Source organism: Cupressus sempervirens, chromosome 10 (assembly GCF_028749045.1).
Source record: "Cupressus sempervirens isolate cs-2001-9-10 chromosome 10, ASM2874904v1, whole genome shotgun sequence".
Classification (NCBI taxonomy): domain Eukaryota; kingdom Viridiplantae; phylum Streptophyta; class Pinopsida; order Cupressales; family Cupressaceae; genus Cupressus; species Cupressus sempervirens.
In genome coordinates this window covers 830,767,807-830,788,413 of record NC_143127.1, presented here as the reverse complement: position 1 = coordinate 830,788,413, position 20,607 = coordinate 830,767,807, and the positions used below count along the sequence as shown (strand labels likewise).

Here is a 20,607-nt window from a genome sequence, read left to right as displayed (position 1 = left end):
GATCAGAATTTAAGAGGTTAAACTATGAGGCATCTCTTGCAAATGAAAGAGAAAGGGCTATAGTGTGTTGTCTTTGAAGAATCATATAGGGCTTGTCTATTAAACGCACATCCTGTACCCACATATACTGGGCCTTGAATGCCATCTATCCCCTTCATGTTTATCTGCAAGAACAATTCAGAAAAACATCTTTAGGTCTAAGCTCCTCTGTAACCCTAATAGCTTTACAAAGTGAAAGAAGCCAGAAAAACAAAATAGACCTAGTCTACCAGAACACTATAATTTTTTGAAAACACAGTACACAGGTTTACATTAGACGAATAATACCAACATATTACGTTGTGAATTTCAGCCATAGATTACACTACTTAAGTCGAAGAATACAGTGTTTCTATTAGCATATCTGCCGCTCTTGTCGATACCATCAAACCTCTGTGGGAATTGAATGTAGCACACATTCCTGCCCACCAGAGTGTCCATCATAAAGCACATTGCCTCGTGGATGGCCTTGCTATTATTGACATAGTGATCACAATCCAGATTCAGAATGTATGGTGCTTTTGTAAGCACTGCAGATACTCGAACCTGCCCACCAACATTTATATTAATGCAAAGCCCATATCATTCCACAAATAACAGACAACCAGCAATCATGAAGATATAAGCTTGGCCCTATCATAGCAAGTACACTGACAGGATCAGATTCGAATCCTTACAATGCATTCTTTGCACCAGCCTTTTTATGGTGTTGGTAGCTAGGGCATTTCTCACAAGAAACACATACTAGTCGTGGAAGCTCGTTTCCATCCAAGTCATATGCCCCTGTGTGTCCTAAGAACACCTGCATGTATTAGGGTTGTTGTCATTAGTTAGAGTTCTCTGTGGTCCAATTTAAAAACAAAATTTTGAGTATTATTTAGATGTTTTATTTGAAATCACAATGTATTTCAATTGGATCAATCTAGTAATATGATTTAACCCCCCTCTTGTATTTCAAAACAATCTTCCATCTTGAAAATGGATGCAATTCACAGATTTGAACCATTAAAACCAGTCGACTGTGCTGTTTAAACCAAACCATCTTTGATCTTGAAAATGGATGCAATTGGGAGGTTGCACATATTAGTTATTAATATTCAACCCAATTGATTCCAGAAGAATGTGATCAATTTTTAAAGCAAGAACAAAGTATCCTTAAATCTGAGAGACATTTATTGAGAGCACCAATAAACTCACTTGAATCATCCCAGGGTGATCACAAGTGTTATTGCCAGGCCAAGGAGTCCCATCTTGCATAATCCACCCATCGTCTGGTGTCTTCTGAGCTTTGGCTACCATAGCATTGATCCGTACTTTGAATTCTTCGTACTTTCTCTGTATAATAAACAATTAAAGGCACATGCTTTAATGTGTATGAAGATGGTTGAAAAGCTTTGCACTTTTTCTACATTGATTCCTGAAAACACACACTACAGGGTAAGAATAGTCAGTCCCAAGAAAAGATTTTGCCCACATACTTTGATTGCCCTTCACTCCTTAACAAAGTTGGGCTGCACCTTGTCCTTAAAGTAATCAATCTTTTGGGAGACATAAAACTCAGGAGCTCGAGGCTCGATGTTAAAATTCTTGCAAAATGGCACCCATTTTGTCACAAATTCAGCTGTCTCAGACATGGTTTCAAAGGTCAGCATTGCAGCACCATCGTCAGAAACATAGCAAGAAACCTTTTCCACTGGGTAATCCACAGCCAAGATAGACAGTACAGTATTTGCAGTAATAAACGGAGGCTCTTTCAATGGATCCACTGTACTCACGAATAAATCCATAGTAGAAAGCTCACAAGGCTCTCCTGGCCTCTCATACCTTCGCAAGAAAAAATTAAGTTTATCAGTTTTCTACAATGTATAATAGTCCTTGTTGCTGATTTTGAGTTCAGTTTTACATAGTTTTTCATAGACATTCTCGACGACACTCTCTGATCCATCATCTTTCTCAATCTCTTGTCTCTTTTACTTTCTACTCTATAAACTCTCTAAATATCCTAATAATAGCTCACCAAATACAATCCAAACATTGATGAAAAAACATATAATTGAATTCAAAAACAACAATAATTAAAATTCTTATATTTTATAGTTTGGAATACTTCTGGTTGAATTCTCAAAATCACAGCTAATCTTTATTCTTTGCTGAAATAGTATTACCTTAATGAGAGCCTGTTGAGGTAGGTCTCTCTACTGATGGGATACCATTTAGGGAATTGATCGAGAATCTAGGAGAATGCAAACCAGATTTCACAGATGATAGAAGTAAGCCAGAACCCAAATGAACTATCAACTGGGTTGGTTACTCTGTAATGGAAGAAGAATCCCAGAATGATCAAACGCAAGATAATCACAATTCTATAGGGCTGGAGTTTTGTCTTTGGAATGGGTATGATTTCGGACAAGGGTTGCATGGCCTCAGCCATCCTGAAATAATTACCAAAGTATTAGAGCCATTTAGTTCCAAAAAGACATCAGCCAGGGACTACTATGATGCATTCTATGACAAAACATAATTTGGGAGTTATATCTAATGAAAAGAGAGACAAATGCAACATACATTGCTTTGTCCATTCTTGGAGGAATTTGGGGCTCTCCCTCTGGTACTTCATTCTTTGCTATCTTGCTGGGGAAGAGTCCTTTCTTTTTGTTCTTTTTGGCTTTCCAACTCTTGACCCTATCCCTCCAAGCCACTCCTCCATTGTTGGGATTTGCAGCAGAATCATTCTCCTTCTCTGTCATCATGCAACAAATCATCTTATATGGTTAGTTGCCATGAATTTTTGAGAGTTTTTGGAGAAAGAGGGTAAAGATTTTTGAGAGTTCATGTAGCTGTTAAAAGATAATTTTTAAAGTGATTGCATATATTTTGTATTTGATATTTTGAATCATATTTAACGATTAATTTTTCTTTCTGATAATGGATAATCAAGCGTGATCTGAAATATTGAGATAAAATGTATAATTGATTTTAAAAGCATTTTTACTAATTTTTAATATATATTCATATCACCAAATCATCTTTAACATCATTCTAATTATGTGCTTAATAAAATTGATCTTGGACCAAGTTCTAGATTATCACCTAACTTTATAACTAATTTGAAAAAAACTAGTAATGATATAAGAAAAAGTTTAATGAAATCTTATGTCATAATAATGACAGTTAGCCTGCAACTTGCACTACTGCTTAAGTTTTCCATATTATAGAATTTGTCATTGCTACATTCTTTGTTCTGTCATTAATTAAACTTCATAATATCTTTTCATCGTCACAATATAGCATTACTTTGATGATTGCTCGCAAGTCACAACAGATGGGCCTCTGTATTAAATCTTTAAACAAACTATTACTTATCATTAATTTCTATATATGTTTTTTTGATATTGTATATATTTTCAATCAGTGTTCCTTAGTTTTTGTTCAAATCTTTTAAATCACTGTTCCACATGATGCCTGATAATCATATACCTATTATCTTTTGAAGCCTCCTATTTTCACATACTTACACAGAACAAATTAGTCATGAACTCCATGTCCAGTCACAGTAGAGTATGAGGTAAAGTATATAAACTTTCCTTTTTTGAGTTTCCAGTTTCATTCTCTGATATGCATGTAGATTATATTACTCCATCAATCTTGAGATACAACTGACTAGGATGTGATCATGAAGTTATTGGTATCTATGCAATACATTAAGTACACAATCATATATTTTTTGATAAATTCATCAATATGATTTGTCGTCTTACTGTTAACATCAATGACGAAGATCAACAATATCATGAATGCTCTTGACATCCTTAATACTTCATCAAGTCTCCAATATTATGTCTCAAATAGAGGCAAAAAATTTGGGCTCCATCACCTTGAGGGCCATTACAATTTCCCAACTGAAATCTTGGTCATCTCTTCCAAAGTGACCATAGGCAGAGATCTTTTGGAACCTCTGATTTCTTCCCCTCTTCAAATCCAAGTTGATTGCAATCATGTCAGGCCTGAAATTAATGGTCGCCTTAATTATGATGAGGATTTCCTTGTTGTGGATCCTTCCGATTCTCTTTGTGTCCACAAATATGGAGAGAGTCTCTGGCACCACAATGTCATATGAAACCTGGACGATGCATAATCTTGCAAGCCTAGTGGCCACAAAACTTTTGGTAGCCTGTCTGATTATATATGCTCCACTACGATCCACCTTGGTTACATAATTTCCAGAGAATGCCCCTCCTCCATGAGCTCCCCAACCTCCATATGTGTCAATGAATGGGGTTCTATCAAAAACATTCCTGATGGATTGAAGTGGAAGATAATGTTCTCATCCAGGTACTTATCTGGGATCACCGATTTAATGACTTGCTTCTTGAGATTTGGCACAATCTAGTCATTGGTGATAGTTTTGTCATGCCGAGTGGAGATAAGAACGGTGTGTTCAACATTCAGGAACCATGGCACCTCCTTTATTTATGTACTCAATGGTGACCTGGGTCTTACCATCACGCATCAACCAAGGCTAAGTACCATTCTTTCTGACCTCCGTCAACTTGGCACCCAACTTGGTAGCCAAGATATGAGTGAGAGGCATGAGCTCGGGCATCTCATCAGTTGCATAGCCAAACATGTGACCCTAGTCACAAGCTCCAGTTTCCTTGGGCCTCTTGGTAAGATGTCTGTACATGCCCTAGGTAATATCAGGGCTCTACTACTTAATGTTCATCGGCACCTTGCAGTTATTAGCATCCAAACCAACATCGTAGACAACTGGTGTATACAAAGCCCATATTTGGGTCTCTCACTATGTTTTTAACACTGAATCTGATTAGGTAACTACCCACCGATTTGAACTGCACATCTTGAACTTAGTGTAAATCACCATAATAATCCATCTTTGCTATGATTTGTATGATCATCTACATATGGAGCAATACTGTTGGTAATGCTCAGATACGAAGGTTTGGCTAAATTTAAGAATGGAGCACAACAAATTATTCAAAATAACACCAGAAGCACAAGATATTCGGTTAAGTTCAAGGAGATCAACAAGACCAACATAGTCTTTTTAATCATTATATATGATTAAATATGGAAAGATGCATATATTAAAGTTGTCTGTTTGACAACATACACCATATATAAAAGATTGATGAACTAGGGGTAGTAATCGGTTTGTAGTAGTTGGTGTTAAGTAGTTTTTGTAACTTCTCAAGGAAAAGTAAAACATAGTTTTCTTTAAAAGACAAGTGTGTGAGAAGCCAATCTTAGCTGGAGAATAGAAAATAGAGCTCTCTCTATGGAATATATTGGGTATTGTTTTGTTTCTATATGCATTTAGTTTAGATCTTTCAGTCTAGTGAAGTGGTTGATTCTTGCAGTTCTGGCCAGCTAAATCCTTCAGTTGAGAGGTGGACTTGCCAGTTGATCCCTTATATTGGCCACCATCATTTGAGGGGTGATTAACTCTGATTATGAATTGCGAGAAAGAAGGGCAATAGGAAGCATTAAGACGTAAAGAGGTGGACATTTCAAAAAAATTAGATGTGAAACCAAGTTTTATTTCGTTAAATGTAACGTTACTTTCAACAGCTTTGACACTTGAGTAGATGGAGGTCTACAGACATGTCATCATAATCAACTTGTGGATAGAAACCCTCTAGGGAGTAGTTTAGGATATAGTGTCAAAATTTTTGTGTAGAGCATCATCAACCTCAGCAAAACATCAAAGTTGCATGGAATGGATCATCAAGGTGTTCATGTTTGATTACCAGGACTTGAAGAACTTCTACAAAAGGTACTGAGACTACTCGCAGACTGATGCTTCCCAAAGATGTTGTTAGGGCTCTCTGGAAAGAGAAATGAACGTTTGACTGCATTCCCTTCAGATAAAACAATGCCAAAGCCCTTGCAGTTGTGACGTGCACTATATTTCTGAGTACCACCATCACCCATCCCAAACTGAGTATGAATGCCATTAGGCTCAGGGTTGCATATTTTTGGCTGATTGCCCCTACAACGCCCAATATCCAGAAATAGATCCATATGAATGCAATAAAAATGACCTAGTAAGAGGGGCATATCAGCTCCGGGTATTTCTTAGTTTGGGACCAAGCCTTGGGAGCAGCATTGATGTATATTTTATTGTGCAAGTGACATTGGGAAACAATTTATACATGAGAGGGTTTTGAATATGCCTATCTGCTGTCTTACAAACAACATCCTGATTCCACACACGATATGCACAATCCTATTAAACTTCTAATCATTGCACATCTCGTAAGTCATGCAGGAGGTAAACTCACATGGTGGTTGGAATTAGAATCACAGCCACAACAATCATGTTACAAGATTCAAGAAGAGTTGGCAAATTAACGGATTTTCGGATGATTCATTGATTAATAGAGGAACAAATGTGTTCCTTATAAAGAATTACAAGGACGTTGTTTCTAAAAGAAACAACGTAGATTGAAGACGGAATTAGAAACAAAACTAGAGACAAGATAGGAAACATTCCTATCTGGACTGAAGAAAAAAGAGACGGGATAGGAAACATTCCTATCTAGACTGAAAGATGGACTACAGACAAGTAGTTGACTATTATAGAAAGTATAAGATATTATCTTAATACCCTCCCTTAATGGTCAACGTACGGATGTCGGAACATTCTATGATAACTGAGACCCTCCTTGGATCTACAGAATGCTCAAACCAAGAAGCTTTGCCAAAAGAGTGCTATGACTCAAAATAAGTTGCAATTGCAAAACTTCGTTTTTGTGGAAAAAACGGTAAAACCCAGAATCTCACACAACCTTGCGTATGAGAGACAACTTGAAATGATTTTTGAGGAGAAAATCAACAAACCTAGAATCTCACACAACCTTGCGTATTACAAACAACTTGAAATGATTTTTTAGGAGAAAATCAACAAACCCAGAATCTCACACAACCTTGCGTATTACTACAGACAACTTGAAATGATTTTTGAGGAGAAAATCAACAAACCCATAAAAAAAATAGAAACAGATTCAGAAGGCGAAAAATGCAGCTTCGCCTTGATCAGGAAGCTCGATAACTTGTGCTGTTGTTTCATGCAGCTCCTTCAAATATTTCCAGATTTCTGCAGCTGACTTGCCGGAAGGAATCTGCGGTAGCTGATCATCGATAACAGAGAGCTTGAGAAGCATAATAGCCTCTCGATTGCGATCATCAAACTTGTCCTGTTCTGCTTGGTCGGAGGTCGGAGGAGACTTTGTGCCTAGAACAAGTTCATCCAAACGACGATATTCGAAGATGGTGATGATGCGCTGCTTCCAAGTTCCATAATTGCGACCATTGAATTTGGAATTATGTTTGAGCAAAATATTTGTCAGAGATGCCATGGCATGTTTTTCAATGAAAAATTGTGAAAATCTGTGAAGGCACGTTCTTCGAGGCAAAAATACGAAAGACCCTAAAGAATCAGAGAATGACCCAGAAGAGAGCTCGAAAAACGCAAAAAGAATCTACTGTCAACGCAAAAAGAATCTACTGTCATTTTTTGGATCCGCTGGCTCGAAAATCAAGGCACCCAGAAAAACAGTCAACAACCCAGTTGAGCTCTCGAAAAACCCACCAAGAATCTGCAAACAAAATATTTTTTCGACCCCAAAAATTAGGGTTTCAAAAAAAAGGCCCTAACTGAAAAAAGCTTGAAAAAACTTCAGATTTCTTGATAAAAAATGGCAGATTTTTCTTCAAGGATCGATGTGCATGGACGAATGGGGCTAGAGTGTGTTGAACAAACACAGGCAGACCCGAGTTCGGGAATTTCTCTAGGCCGAAAACCCTAAGCGGGTTTTAGAGAAATTCAACAGAAATAATTTTGAAAAAATTTAAACAAATAATTTCACGAAGAAATTATAAATTTTTTTGAAAAAATTTAAGTAATAGCTCTGATACCATGTCACAAGATTCAAGAAGAGTTGGCAGATTAACGGATTTTCGGATGATTCATTGATTAACAGAGGAACAAATGTGTTCCTTATAAAGAATTACAAGGACGTTGTTTCTTTTAGAAACAACGTAGACTGAAGACGGAATTAGAAACAAAACTAGAGACAGGATAGAAAACATTCCTATTTGGACTGAAGAAAAAAGAGACGGGATAGGAAACATTCCTATCTAGACTGAAAGATGGACTACAGACATGTAGTTGACTATTATAGAAAGTATAAGATATTATCTTAATAAATCAGGCACGATATTGGAGTTGAGGATTAGAAAATCATTTTATATAATGTGATTCCTACAGACCATTTTGCTGGATTCAGATTACAATTTGTTTCATTACTAAATTGTTTTCTTGTGGTTGTGGAAATTTGTTCTTTATAAAAGAATCCTTATGCAAAGACAATTTCTTATTTTCTCTAGACAAAACTCTTTGCTTATTTACAGGTGTAGATCTAAGTTACAAATTGTCATCATCCTATATAAAGTTATTACTCTGATAGTGCCACTTCAATATGCAAAATGGTTAAATGAAATTCATTGGGTCAATAGATAATAAAAATGTTGTCGTGTCATGGATAGTTGATTGGTTGAAGGTAAATTGTGTCTTTGCAATTTTATTTTCCAATGTTGCATTTTGATGTATTTTAGTTTTGTATTCTTATGTTTGTCGTCATTGAAGATGCTTTCTTATTATTTGATCGCATTCTTTTCTATCTATTGTAGTTCACTTCATACATTGGCTTACTAATAAATTGAATATTTTTGTCATCTTGCAGGCAAGGAGAGTGTTGAAGGGTGTCTGAATAAAACCAGCTTACACAATGTATTTATCAAATTAAAATAAACTTCTTCCATTTCTTTTGAGAGTCTGTCTTTTGAAGAACACGCCCTTGATTTCAAATAGTGACTTGCGGTTACAATAGTGTTAATGATCAATTTCACTGGGATACATATTATGGCCTGGCAAATTATGGTACCATTTTAAGCTTCTATCTAGTTCCATTCTTGATGAGTACCTATTTTGTCAATGCCTTGGTGACTGGAATTCTTATAGCGATGTAAAATGGTCGAACAACATGCATTGTAAATGTTGCAAAAGATAAATTGTATTAGGCCTTAAGTATCAGAAATGAATGTACTCAAGGAGTGTGAAATGCAGTCCATTGATCTTCACAGGGAGAATTTAGCAACTGCTATTTTGGAAATGATAAACTATATTGGGCCTTAATTATATACTTTAGCGCGACATTGAAATGAGAAATAGTGTGTTACTTGCCTAGTCCACGTTTGCAAGACACGGCAATTTCATTTCCAATAATCTCTGATGCTCTGTCGTATAAATTTCCTGTCAGCATATATATCATCCATTCTAGTCTTTCTGTAATCTACAACTTTTTAAAATTCTGGACCTTGATATATCTAATGAATTTTATCATTAGTCCCTTATAAGATATGTCTTCTTTATATGTTGTCTTTAGTTCATATTCATGTAATTCTTCTTAATGTCTGCACAAAATACTTTTATCCATAGTTGAAAAATTAACATGGACTCACATGGACACACAAGTCTAATGGTGAGCTGAGTCAACTCGCCATGGACTCCAGAGCCGAGTTCTAGCAAGTCTTTCCCCAATGACTCATGCGAGTCTGTGAGCAGGACTTGCAAGTTTTCCTGATTGGCTCGTGCCATCCAGCCAAGTGATAAAAAGCTTATTTTTCAACTTTTTCTCTCATTTGGTCTTTCCTATTCTTCATATATTGAGGGTTTGAGATTCATATGACATGTGTGATGTATCAATTATGGTTCTTATGTTCTTTAAAATTTTTAATGCAAAAAACTTCTTTGTGTTTCTATGTAAAACTACTTTTATTTCCTTTTGCCGACTCCTTTGGCAACTCCAAGTCGGAGTCCAACTTTTTGGTTTGCTAAGTCCATGGTGAGTCCAAATCTTTAAACTATGCTTTTATCTATATGATATTATGTTGAGGAACTCTACAACAATTCCTTTGCATTCATATGAACTTCACTCATCCTTCAATGCAATTTTCTTGGTTATCTTTCATCACAACACCCTCTATTTGATATCAATCTATTTGGCATAATGAATCTGTTTGTGTTAACAATGTAAATACCCCTATACCTGTATTCTAGGTCACTATAATCTTCTTTCAATATTAGAAACAATCTAATATTGCAACATGCCAAATATATAAAGCTACAGGAAAGGAAACAACTATAGGAAAGCTACAAGAAAAGAAAGAATAGTTTAGGAAACAGCTGTAGGAAAGCTACACGAAAAGAAAGAATAGTTTAGGAAAGAAAGCTCTTTCAATATTAGAAACAATCTAATATTGCAACAAATCTATCAGTCCATAAAGATGCACAGACAACAAATGGACAGATTAATAAATTCCTGGAGGTCGGCCATTAGTCCTCTACCAATACACATCTGGAAACTGTTTCACAAAACGTCTTCATAGTTATACTTCAACATCATATCACTTGATAAAGCTAGTACATTTATTTTTCCACGACTATAGCCAATCCCGAATTGGCTAACATTTATTGATATTTGTGGCTTCTTTTAAGCGTCTAGTTTTAGCACCCAAAAACTTCTGAGCCTGCCAAGTCAACCAAATGGAGATGTCTGTATAGTTTCCTGTTCAAAGATCCATTCTACAATTTTCTAGCAATACATTCGTTCAAAGTGTCATCTTGATGCTGTTCATTGTTGTGTTTCACTAGCCTGACATCAACTACAAGCAGCTTGCAATTTCTTCTGATTTATGGTCAATGCATCTTATTTTGGCTTTTCTATTGAAACTAATTCAAAGGGAAATTGAATTCACATTAAACTGTCAAAAGCAGATATTATCTGTTCACCGTATTCACCATAGACATTTTTTCAGGCAAATAATTAGACGTGTGCTTACAATTACGCTACTTGTATTTGTTCGAGTATGCTAAATGCATAATAAACTAAACATTTTTTATTTATTTTCGAAAATCTCTGATATGATTTATTAGGATTGCCTTTGAAGATTATGAAAAGGAAAGAATTCCTTGTGCCTCTGTTATTTCTGAAAAATCTCAGTCCATCGGTGTTGGACTAATCGATGAATTCTAAAATTGGTTGTACATTGCTATTCCAGAAGGCTAAATATTGTAAGTGTTTACAGTATGATGAGTTTCTTTTATCTAAGTTGCTGTTTTTTCACCTATAGATAAGCTCTTCTTTCCAATGAATAGGAATTACAGACTTACTAGCCATTATATATTTGGTGTTTCTGCTTTTCCGTGTCAATCAAATTAGACAAACTGAGCTTTTGATTAAATAACATATTCTCAAGAATTTCTTATTTGGGAACCATAAATCTATTTTCAAGTGGTTTCAGGTTTGATGGAAAGTAGAAGCAAAGGTCAAAGTTCAACAACCATTGCTTGCACGGTAAGTAAAACATATCATGTTTTCTTCATACTCATTGACATACTACTGGCTTTGAATGTTGGTCTATTTTTTATCATCCTGGAACTGCAGGTAGTATGGAGCAACATACTTCAAATTAGATGGGTATGGTATAATAAAAGTTGGAACATTTGTTGTGAAGATGAGCGATTTAAAGCTACAAGCTTTGCCCTTGGTTTTACCTATTAAAGAATTGAATGGAATAATAACCATGGGGCACATTACCACAACTACCAGAAGAGAGATACTCTTCATTGCCTGGTCAGTTCTTTTGCATTTCATTTATATTTCTAATGTGAATGCATTTCATACGTAAATATGGTGCATTAGTTGATTTTTGAAACAACAAGTTTCAAGATCCAAAATAAGGTGAGTACTGAAGTATATGACATTTTAATTTCTGCTAAATGGATGGTAATTTTTTCCCCTCCAATCAGTTTCATGAAGTCAGGAAACATTTGAGATTGCACCATCGCTTTGATCACAATTTTTTACTCGGTTGTATATCTAATTTGTTCTCCCTTATCCATTAAACTATAGACATTGCATATTTATGTCTATCTTCCACATCTAAATATGGTGAATGTTTTAATGATATCATCAAGTCTTCTACTGCATCCTATATCAAGGCAAAGATGTTTTATGCTACCTCCAAAGACATACTTAGGAGTTTGATGGTGTTCACTATGAGTTGCAGGGCACAAAATCCATTGAGATGGGTATTCACGTCATTAGGAACCGATATCTAAAGATCTTTCCTTATGGTTTTCTTCATAAAAATATGTATTTAAAGAAAGGATCATTTGTACTACACCATTAAACTTTACGTGTATAATGATGTTTGGGTCAGCCTGGCTACTTCAGTATGAGACTAGAGTTAAGGACAAAGATGTTTTATGCTACCTCAAAAGACATACTTAGAAGGGAGCTTGATGGTGTTAACTATTGAGTTGCAACCCACAAATCCCAGTGAGATCTTTCCTTACGGTTTTATGGTTTTGTTCATATAAATATGTATGTAAAATAAGGATATTTTTTACTACACCATTAAACTTTGTGGATGTGTAATATGGTGTTTGGGTCAGTCTAGCTACTTCATTACGAGACTGTAGAGTTAAAGGAACTCAATGTTATTATTCAATGATGAATATGGCATATGTACAATGTACTTTATTGGTTGCGGTGGACCAGCTCTCACATCATTTTGTAAGAAACAAACATTGGAATAAATTAATTAATATGAATTTTCTTAACAAGTTAATTTGTTATGCTACTTTGTTGAGTGTCTTATATGAGATATTGGAAATAATTATAGTGAATATTTGTACTATTATTTTCTAGAAACATTAGAAGTTGAAATTGTAAGAAAAAAATATTAATTTAAAAAATGTTTTTAATAGATTTGTTTAATAACGTCTCTCAGAGACAATTGTCTGATGTAAACACTATTGTCCCTCTAAAGACACTAGTTGAGATTAAAGTAAATTGTCTCTAAAGAGACAAAATCACTTTTGTTTCATATTGTCTTATAGCAACAATACTTTAAGACATAATTTAAGACACTCGGTTAAAGACAAGATGTGAGACGATACACAACTTTTGTATTGTTGCAGATTAAGAAAATTGGTTAAAGAATTGTCTAAAAAAATGTCTTTATACCCCCTCTATGTAGTAGTGCAAGAAGATTACAATACACTTGCAATGCAACTTCTTACAGGAGCATCACCACAACTTGAGCTTGGAGAGTCTCCTTCTAGCAGCCAGTCTTGCAAACAAAACTCAATATCTCATTTCCAATCCAAGCCCTCATTATGTTAGTGTTGTGTTGTGTTGTGTTGTAATGCAATGTATGAACATTTTTATAAAGGATTTCACCCCCACACCAAAGTGGTGTGATTCATCCACACACAAGGTGGAGTGACTAATCCACTCACAAGGTGGAAGGAGTCATCCACTCATAGAGTGGACACATTTAATAATGCAACTTGGCATTATTAAATGAGTGCCAATTCAGTAAGCCGATAGTGCACTCTTAAGAGATAAAGGTGAAATAGCCTTTTACTTTTCCATGAGGTAAAAGGTGGTAACACCTTTACCTTTAGTAGAGGCTTGCTAGTATGAGACACATTTCTCAATAGTTAGTTTGCAGAGGGAGCATGAAGCTAGGGTCAAGTCTTAGACCCTCTGCTTCAGGCCAACATCAATCTTCACATTCTTTGGGCAAGAATTTCAGTTTAGGATTTTACCCAAGCGGAAACAGGAGATTCTATGTTGTGGGCATTAGATTTGGTAACATCGATGATACAACTATGGTATGGACTGCAGGCTTGAACGGTAGAATCGTAGTGAGAGATTGACGGCAATCTAGTTTTGAGTAATGGGATGGCACCAGTCTAGGAGACCAACACATCCAATCTAGGGGTAGCATCCGCAGATATGCGAGGCAATGGGGACTTTGTGCCACAAAATAGCAGCTCAAACATTGTATGGAATACGTTTGAAAATCCTATTGATAGTTTGGCGATTAATTAGAATTTCACTGTGAGTCAAAGCCTACGCGATTGGGTCCTTACACGTTCACCATGCAGAGCAGTGTGAATTTTATGCTAAAAAGGAGAAAGAATATCATGTACTTCAATGAGGGTATGCCACTACCTACCACAACAACTCTCACTAATGAAGGGATTTTGAAGTTTTCCAACTCTTCAGATGATCAACATTCATTGGGAGTACGAGAAAAAATTAAAGATAACGTCAAGTTTTTTCGTATCATATTACACTAAATCCCTATGCTTCCATGATCAACATGGAATCATAAATTTAGGTATTTCATGAGACATTAGCTCGAGAAATCAAAGTTCACCAAGCTTAAAATTATGGGATCTCTTTGCCATCCTAAAATGCACACCAAATAAGAAGACAAGAAATCTCCACTAAGTGTCATGTCAGATGAAGAGGTAAGTGAGGAGGGAAGCTAAGAAAAACTTGAGGCTTAGATGAATGAATTGAAAATAGCAATGGAGAAAATACTACCAGATGAAAATTACTTCTTTGAAGCTCTAGAAAATCAACTTGAAGGTGACCAAAACAAACACTCAAAATATGATGGTATAGTGGTGGACTGCACTATGGAGCATCATTCAAACTTTGAGCCTTTCTTTTCTCAAGAAGATGAAATGACTTTTGAAGAATACTGTAAAAAAGGGAAAATGATGGTACATGGAAAGACCATTATGAGCTTCAAGCAGCCTCCACAGTTACTCACACTAACATTCATGTGCACTATGTGAAGGGCCACATATCTAAGATCCATAATTTGGATGGCGTAGGTACTCCCACAATTCATCTCTCATATCATGATGGAAACCGCTATTATAGTTAAATTTGCTTCATTAATGACAATGACAAAGATGTTGCTACACCTAGTCTTCTTGAGGAGAACAATAAAAGTACAAGCCAATTAGACCAAGAGCTTGTGAAGTTCGGTGTAGATCAAACAAGGTACACATATAATGATAAAATATTTGGTCAAGACAATTTTGTGAAAAGAAATGATGGGCGTCAGGAAAGGAAAATTCTAACAAGGTGTATTTCATGGGTACCAAGGAAAACAAGACATGGAGAAAGAAACAATAACTATTTCAACGTAGTATATATTGATGGTTCTTAGCCTAGTTCCTTGGAATCATATTTCTAAGATTGATGCAGTGCATAATGTTAAAAGTGGGATGGAATAATTCCATTCTGTTTGGTTTTGGGATTGTTAAAAGAATTCCAAAATTGCCATGCTCAATCATGGGGATGATCAAGTTGTATTATTGTGCTTTTAAAAGAATGTAACGTGTTTTGTGTTTTAGTGAATATTAAAATAGTGCATTTAAAAAAAATGATAACTGATTATCTTTAAAGTTCATTTTTTATTAGTATTTATTTCTAACATATAGATAATATTTAAATTTAACATTGAGAATTAAGAATCTACTTTTTCTAATAAAAAAATTAAGAATTAGGAATCTACATTTTCTAATAAAAACATTAAGGGCCCGTTTGGTTGATAGAATAGGAATAGAAAATTTGGAATACATTTTCTATTTTTCGTTTGGTTCATCAATTGGAATAGGGAATAGGAATACATATTCCCATTTTGCCTTTAAAATGAGCTTATACCCATTCTAAAAAATAGTTATTAGAATAATCATTCCTATTCCGAATAATGCATTCTTATTCTCCATTCCTATGCCTACAACCAAACAGGCCCTAAGAATTAGGAATTATATATATATATATATATATATATATTGAGAGAGAGAGAGAGAGAGAGAGAGAGAGAGAGAGAGAGAGTATATTTGATTTTTTAATCATTTATAAAATATATTATTTAAACATATTGAAAAGAAAAACTATAGAATTTTATTATTAACTATAATTCTTTTTCCTTTAGGATGAGTGCCAAAGTGACAACTAAATATTTTTAATGAGTGTAATGAATTCAAAAGAACCTAAGCATTTAAAGTGATAATTGTAAATGCCTATTATAAGAAGCTAATTTGAATTGATTAAAATTTATAATGAAAATAAATTAAAATGTAAATTTTAATAATATAATTTTTTTTGAATAGATATATTGATTGCAATTTTTAAAAAAATTGAAATCTTATAAAAAATTCATCTAAATCATGATATAGCTCTCATGAACAAGAATGAGATCTATATTTTTGTCAAAGTCATAATGTGGAAATGAAGCTTCCAGAAGCTTTTGACTCGAGAAATCACATTGTGATACTAGTGGTACTTAAAGATGATTCACATTTGCACTGGATTTTTATTTATGACTAACATAGGAGTTGGAGAGGATGTGTATTGAATTGAAAGGGTACATTTTGGCGATGGAAAATAGGCAGGTGGACATTAAAGAGGAATTTTAGTGCTAGAAAAGAAACTCAAGAATCTTGATTAATACTCTTGTAAGTTTAGGAGGCTTACAAATTCAAATAAAATCAAGAAATTGAGGGACACATTAGAAAAGAAAAATTTAGGATGTAGCAACTATGTAAATTAACGTCAGGAAGAAGAAGTGGCAATGGAATGTCATTCCTTGCAAAGGTAATTTCTAGTGTGGTAATTGTACCACAAATATAAAGACAAAGAGAAACATAAATGCACAAGAAAATAAAACTAATTTTATTGCCTTACTAACTTGCATAATGTATTACATAAAGCCTCTATTTATAGAGGTCTAACAACTCTCTAGATAATCAAATATATTTATTACATCATATAAATATTAATATATTGCATTTAATATGGGTAGCTACAAATAGTTGGAGGGTGAAGGTCAAACAGGGCTCGGTGGTTGAGTGGGGCATGTTGTCTACTATTAAGGTGAGGCTAGTAGTAGCAAATGGTTGGGTAGTTGGGAGAAATTACTCCAGCAACAAAAACAAGTTTCAAACTCCAATTGAGATAGTGATGGCATCAATGACTCACTATGGATAAAATTACATATGAACGAGGGGCCCACAATGCTAACTTTCTAGCAAGGTTGTAAAAAGAGAACGATGAATTCCACCATAGGCCTAGACATTAGTATAATGGGACATGACTATCCTCCATCCAAACTATACATTGACCAATTTTCAAAAAATCGAAAACATCATAGATTTTTCTGAACATTTCAGCATTTAATCTTCATGATCTACATAGTTTGTAGTTGAAAACAACAAAATATTTGGAAAAAAATCACTAAGTTTTTGTGAATCTAGAAAAAAAAAAAAACTTTGTTTTGTCTTTAGTCCATTTTGGATGGAGATTAGTCTGTCCCTTAGTAATGATGCAACAACCTGTTTAATGGTTAAGATTTATTGGATGGTCTGTGGATGGTCGTCTAACCTTCTCTGATTTTGGGCCATTGATTTTATAAAGCAACACCTTCACTTTATATGGGAAAACCCTAGGCCTAAAAATAAAATTCAAATGAAAGGCAAGTCTAATATTTTTTGAGGCAAAAGATTACGTTTCATTCTAAACCATACATGTTTAGTTTGACCTAAGAAAATGATTTTTTTAAAAAGCATCCATCTCATGTTTCATTCTAAACCATACATGTTTAGCTTGACCTAAGAAAATGACTTCTGTAAAATCATCCATGTCATGTTTCATTCTAAACCATACACATTTAGTTTGACCTAAAAAAATGATTTTTTTAAAATCATCCATTTCATGTTTCATTCTAAACCATACACGTTTAGTTTGATCTGAGAAAATGATTTTTTTAAAATCATCCATGTCACATTTCATTCTAAACCATACACGTTTAGTTTGACCTAAGAAAATGATTTATTTTTAGTCATCCATGTCACCTACAAGGAGTTGTAGATTCCATCGGGACTCAATCCCTATTCTAGTGCATTGTGGGGAAAGTATTGTATAAAGAGTCATTAAATGTTTTGAGTGGACTCTGTTACAATTTTTAGACTAAACATAAATAATTTGATTTTCATTTTATATTAAATGTTTTGCTTTGACCGCGGCAAAAAAAAACTTCAGTCAAGTCAATCCGGATGATGGAACTCGTATTATTTTGGTTTGACAGTGGAGTTGATGTTCAGACAATTTAATTCCAGCATTAAAAAAATAGGATCGAAGACCAGAAATGTTTAGTCAATCTCATATATAAACAGAGGAGGTCCAAACAAGTATTCATTGCTTGGTACTGAATACCCAACAATCTATTAGTTACCAGTAATCATCAAAATTATGGGAATCCCAATATTATGTATTGTTACTGTATTTATCCACGGTATGTTTGCAGAGGGAGCAGTAAAGCTAGCGGCAAGTCTTAGACCCTCTGCTTCGGGCCAACAACAATCTTGGAATTCCCCGGGCAAGAATTTCAGTTTAAGATTTCACCCAAGCGGAAACAGGGGATTCTATGTTGTGGGCATCAGCTTTGGTAACATCGATGATACAACTCTGGTATGGACTGCAGGTTTGAACGGCGGAATCGCAGTGGGAGAAGAAGGTTCCTTCACTTTACAGAATGATGGCAATCTAGTTTTGAGTAATGGGGCGGCACCAGTCTGGGAGACCAACACATCCAATCGAGGGGTAACATCCGCAGATATGCGAGACAATGGGGACTTTGTGCTGCAAAATGGTAGCTCAAACATTGTTTGGGATACGTTCGAAAATCCTACTGATAGTCTGGTGATTAATCAGAATTTCACTGTGGGTCATAGCCTGCGATGGGGTCCTTACACGTTCACCATGCAGAGCAGTGGGAATTTCACGCTGAAATGGAGGAACAACATCACGTACTTGAATGAGGGTACGCCGCTAGCTACCACAGCGAGTCTCACCAACCAAGGGATTTTCAAGCTTTCCAACTCTTCAGCTGATTCGATATGGGTGTCTCGGAGCGGAGATTATACGGACAGTTCTATCACGCTGCGAAGAGTCAAGCTTAACCCAGATGGGAATTTGAGGTTGTATGGATGGGTCGCGAGTTCAGGGACATGGCGGTCGGGGTGGAATGCTGTGTCAGACCAGTGCAAAGTCTATGGATGGTGTGGAAGTTTCGGGGTATGTATTTACAATAATACGGGTCCATATTGCGAATGCCCAACTTCAGATTTTGATCAGATAGATTCCGGCAATGGATGTAAGAGGCAACAGGATATAGCACAGTGCAGCAATAACCAGAGTATGGTTCGACTGGATCATACAGAATTCTTATCTTATCCACCAGAGTCTGAGTCAAACTCAGAGGTGTATTATTTTTGGGGATCCAGATTGTTGGGAGAACTGTTTAAGGAATCCGAGATGCAGTGCATCTACAGCGATGAATGATGGTACGGGGACTTGCAAGATGAAGACCAGCAACTTCACCGGGGCTTATCAAACAGCAAGCATTTCAAGCACTTCACATGTAAAGGTATGCGGTCAAGGGCGGCCTCTTACCCCGCCTCCTCCTGTCACCACTGCGAACGAGTTCAACGAACGTGGTAGTGGAATCGTTTTGTTAATCACCGTTAATGGTTTGTGATAAAGTTTGCTATATGATTAAGTGCTATAGTAATTAAATGTTTGATTCGTTGTGATAAAGTTTGTTATATGATAAGTGCTATAGTAATTAAATGTTTGATTCGTTGTGAATTAGGTGGATTGTTGGAAGTTACTTTGTCATCTAATTTGAAAAAGTTGTATATCATTACAATATTATATTTTTTTAATGAATAGTTTATTTTCTATTAATTAAATATTAAAGCTATAAATTTATTAAAAAAAGGTCAGGTGATAAAAGAGCAATCTATAAGAGTTCACACGGTAGAAATGGAAATCAAATAACTATTCATCAAAAAATACATATAAACTACCCTCAATCGGCTAAAGCGGTGTTAGCTAAGGGAGGTGGATCTTGACGATCTTGAAAATGTCATACATCAATAGGGTTGGAGGGTGGCCCAGGAGGAGCCCACTCAACATCAATAGCAGCATCTTTCTCTTTATCTTCTTCTCCCTGCACCTTGGGAGGTGAAATTGCCATATCCAGTCTAGGGAATGACCACTTATTATCAATACTAGAGATAGGCCAACTAGAGGTAGCAAGATCAGTAGGAGGAGCAACCGGGGACTGACCAGAACCCCACTATGGGGAGGTAGAGCAACTGTGACGGACATCCCAACCACCAATTGGAGAGCAGTGAGGAGCCTGAGAGCATGGCGTCTATAACTAGCAGATCGAGGAGCTATGACTCTGACAACAACCATGGGGTGGAGTCTGATCCGCCAAAGCAAAATTCAACAGCACTTGGGTGACCATACAAGGCACATTGCCCTAATGATTGAGGAGCTCCTGCAAGTGGACCACCTCAAGAGCCACCTTGTTGGCTTATAATTGAATCTGCATCATTATATATATATATATATATATATATATATATATATATATACTAAGAAGAAAATAATTATCTATAAATTTAAAAATCTTAAATGATTGATCAAAAATTTTAAACTAAAAGAAAAAATTCAACCCTAGCTAAGTAGACTCCTTATAAATACAAACTAAAAATAAAATACGAGTAAAAAACAATTTCATTTTTTCCCTCCTCAA

General features: G+C 35.4%; 2 protein-coding genes and 2 pseudogenes across 7 annotated transcripts in view; 2 read left to right on the top strand and 2 right to left on the bottom strand.

Moving 5' to 3' along the window:
• LOC149536539 (uncharacterized) overlaps positions 1 to 12,756 on the top strand; it is a 28,229-nt gene extending 15,473 nt beyond the window's left edge. The window contains exons 3-6 of one of the 4 annotated variants that reach the window (XR_016357237.1): positions 8,805 to 8,851; positions 11,057 to 11,194; positions 11,425 to 11,477; positions 11,568 to 12,756. Coding sequence is in view for 1 of the 4 variants with exons in the window: in XM_089805312.1 (XP_089661438.1) it covers positions 8,805 to 8,820 (16 nt within the window). In the remaining 3 variants the exon portion in view is untranslated. Of the gene's footprint in view, positions 1 to 8,804; positions 9,308 to 11,056; positions 11,195 to 11,415; positions 11,478 to 11,567 lie in introns of those variants that run through there. The other 3 variants (XR_016357236.1, XR_016357235.1, XM_089805312.1) reach the window with 3 other exon arrangements.
• LOC149536540 (cellulose synthase A catalytic subunit 9 [UDP-forming] pseudogene) lies at positions 212 to 4,881 on the bottom strand (annotated as a pseudogene). The gene has a single exon (XR_016357239.1). The product of XR_016357239.1 is annotated as a cellulose synthase A catalytic subunit 9 [UDP-forming] pseudogene (transcript).
• On the bottom strand, positions 3,881 to 4,826 carry LOC149536541 (S-adenosylmethionine synthase-like; annotated as a pseudogene). The gene has a single exon (XR_016357238.1). The product of XR_016357238.1 is annotated as an S-adenosylmethionine synthase-like (transcript).
• Positions 12,757 to 18,251: 5,495 nt separating the features above from the next.
• LOC149536538 (G-type lectin S-receptor-like serine/threonine-protein kinase At1g34300) lies at positions 18,252 to 19,343 on the top strand. The gene has a single exon (XM_089806310.1). The coding sequence runs from the start codon at positions 18,252 to 18,254 to the stop codon at positions 19,341 to 19,343; it is 1,092 nt and encodes a 363-aa protein (XP_089662436.1).
• Positions 19,344 to 20,607: the final 1,264 nt, after the last annotated feature.

Coding starts and splice junctions, on each gene's coding strand:
- LOC149536538 (XM_089806310.1), top strand. CDS start 18,252: ATGGGAATCCCAATATTATGTATTGTTACTGTATTTATCCACGGTATG.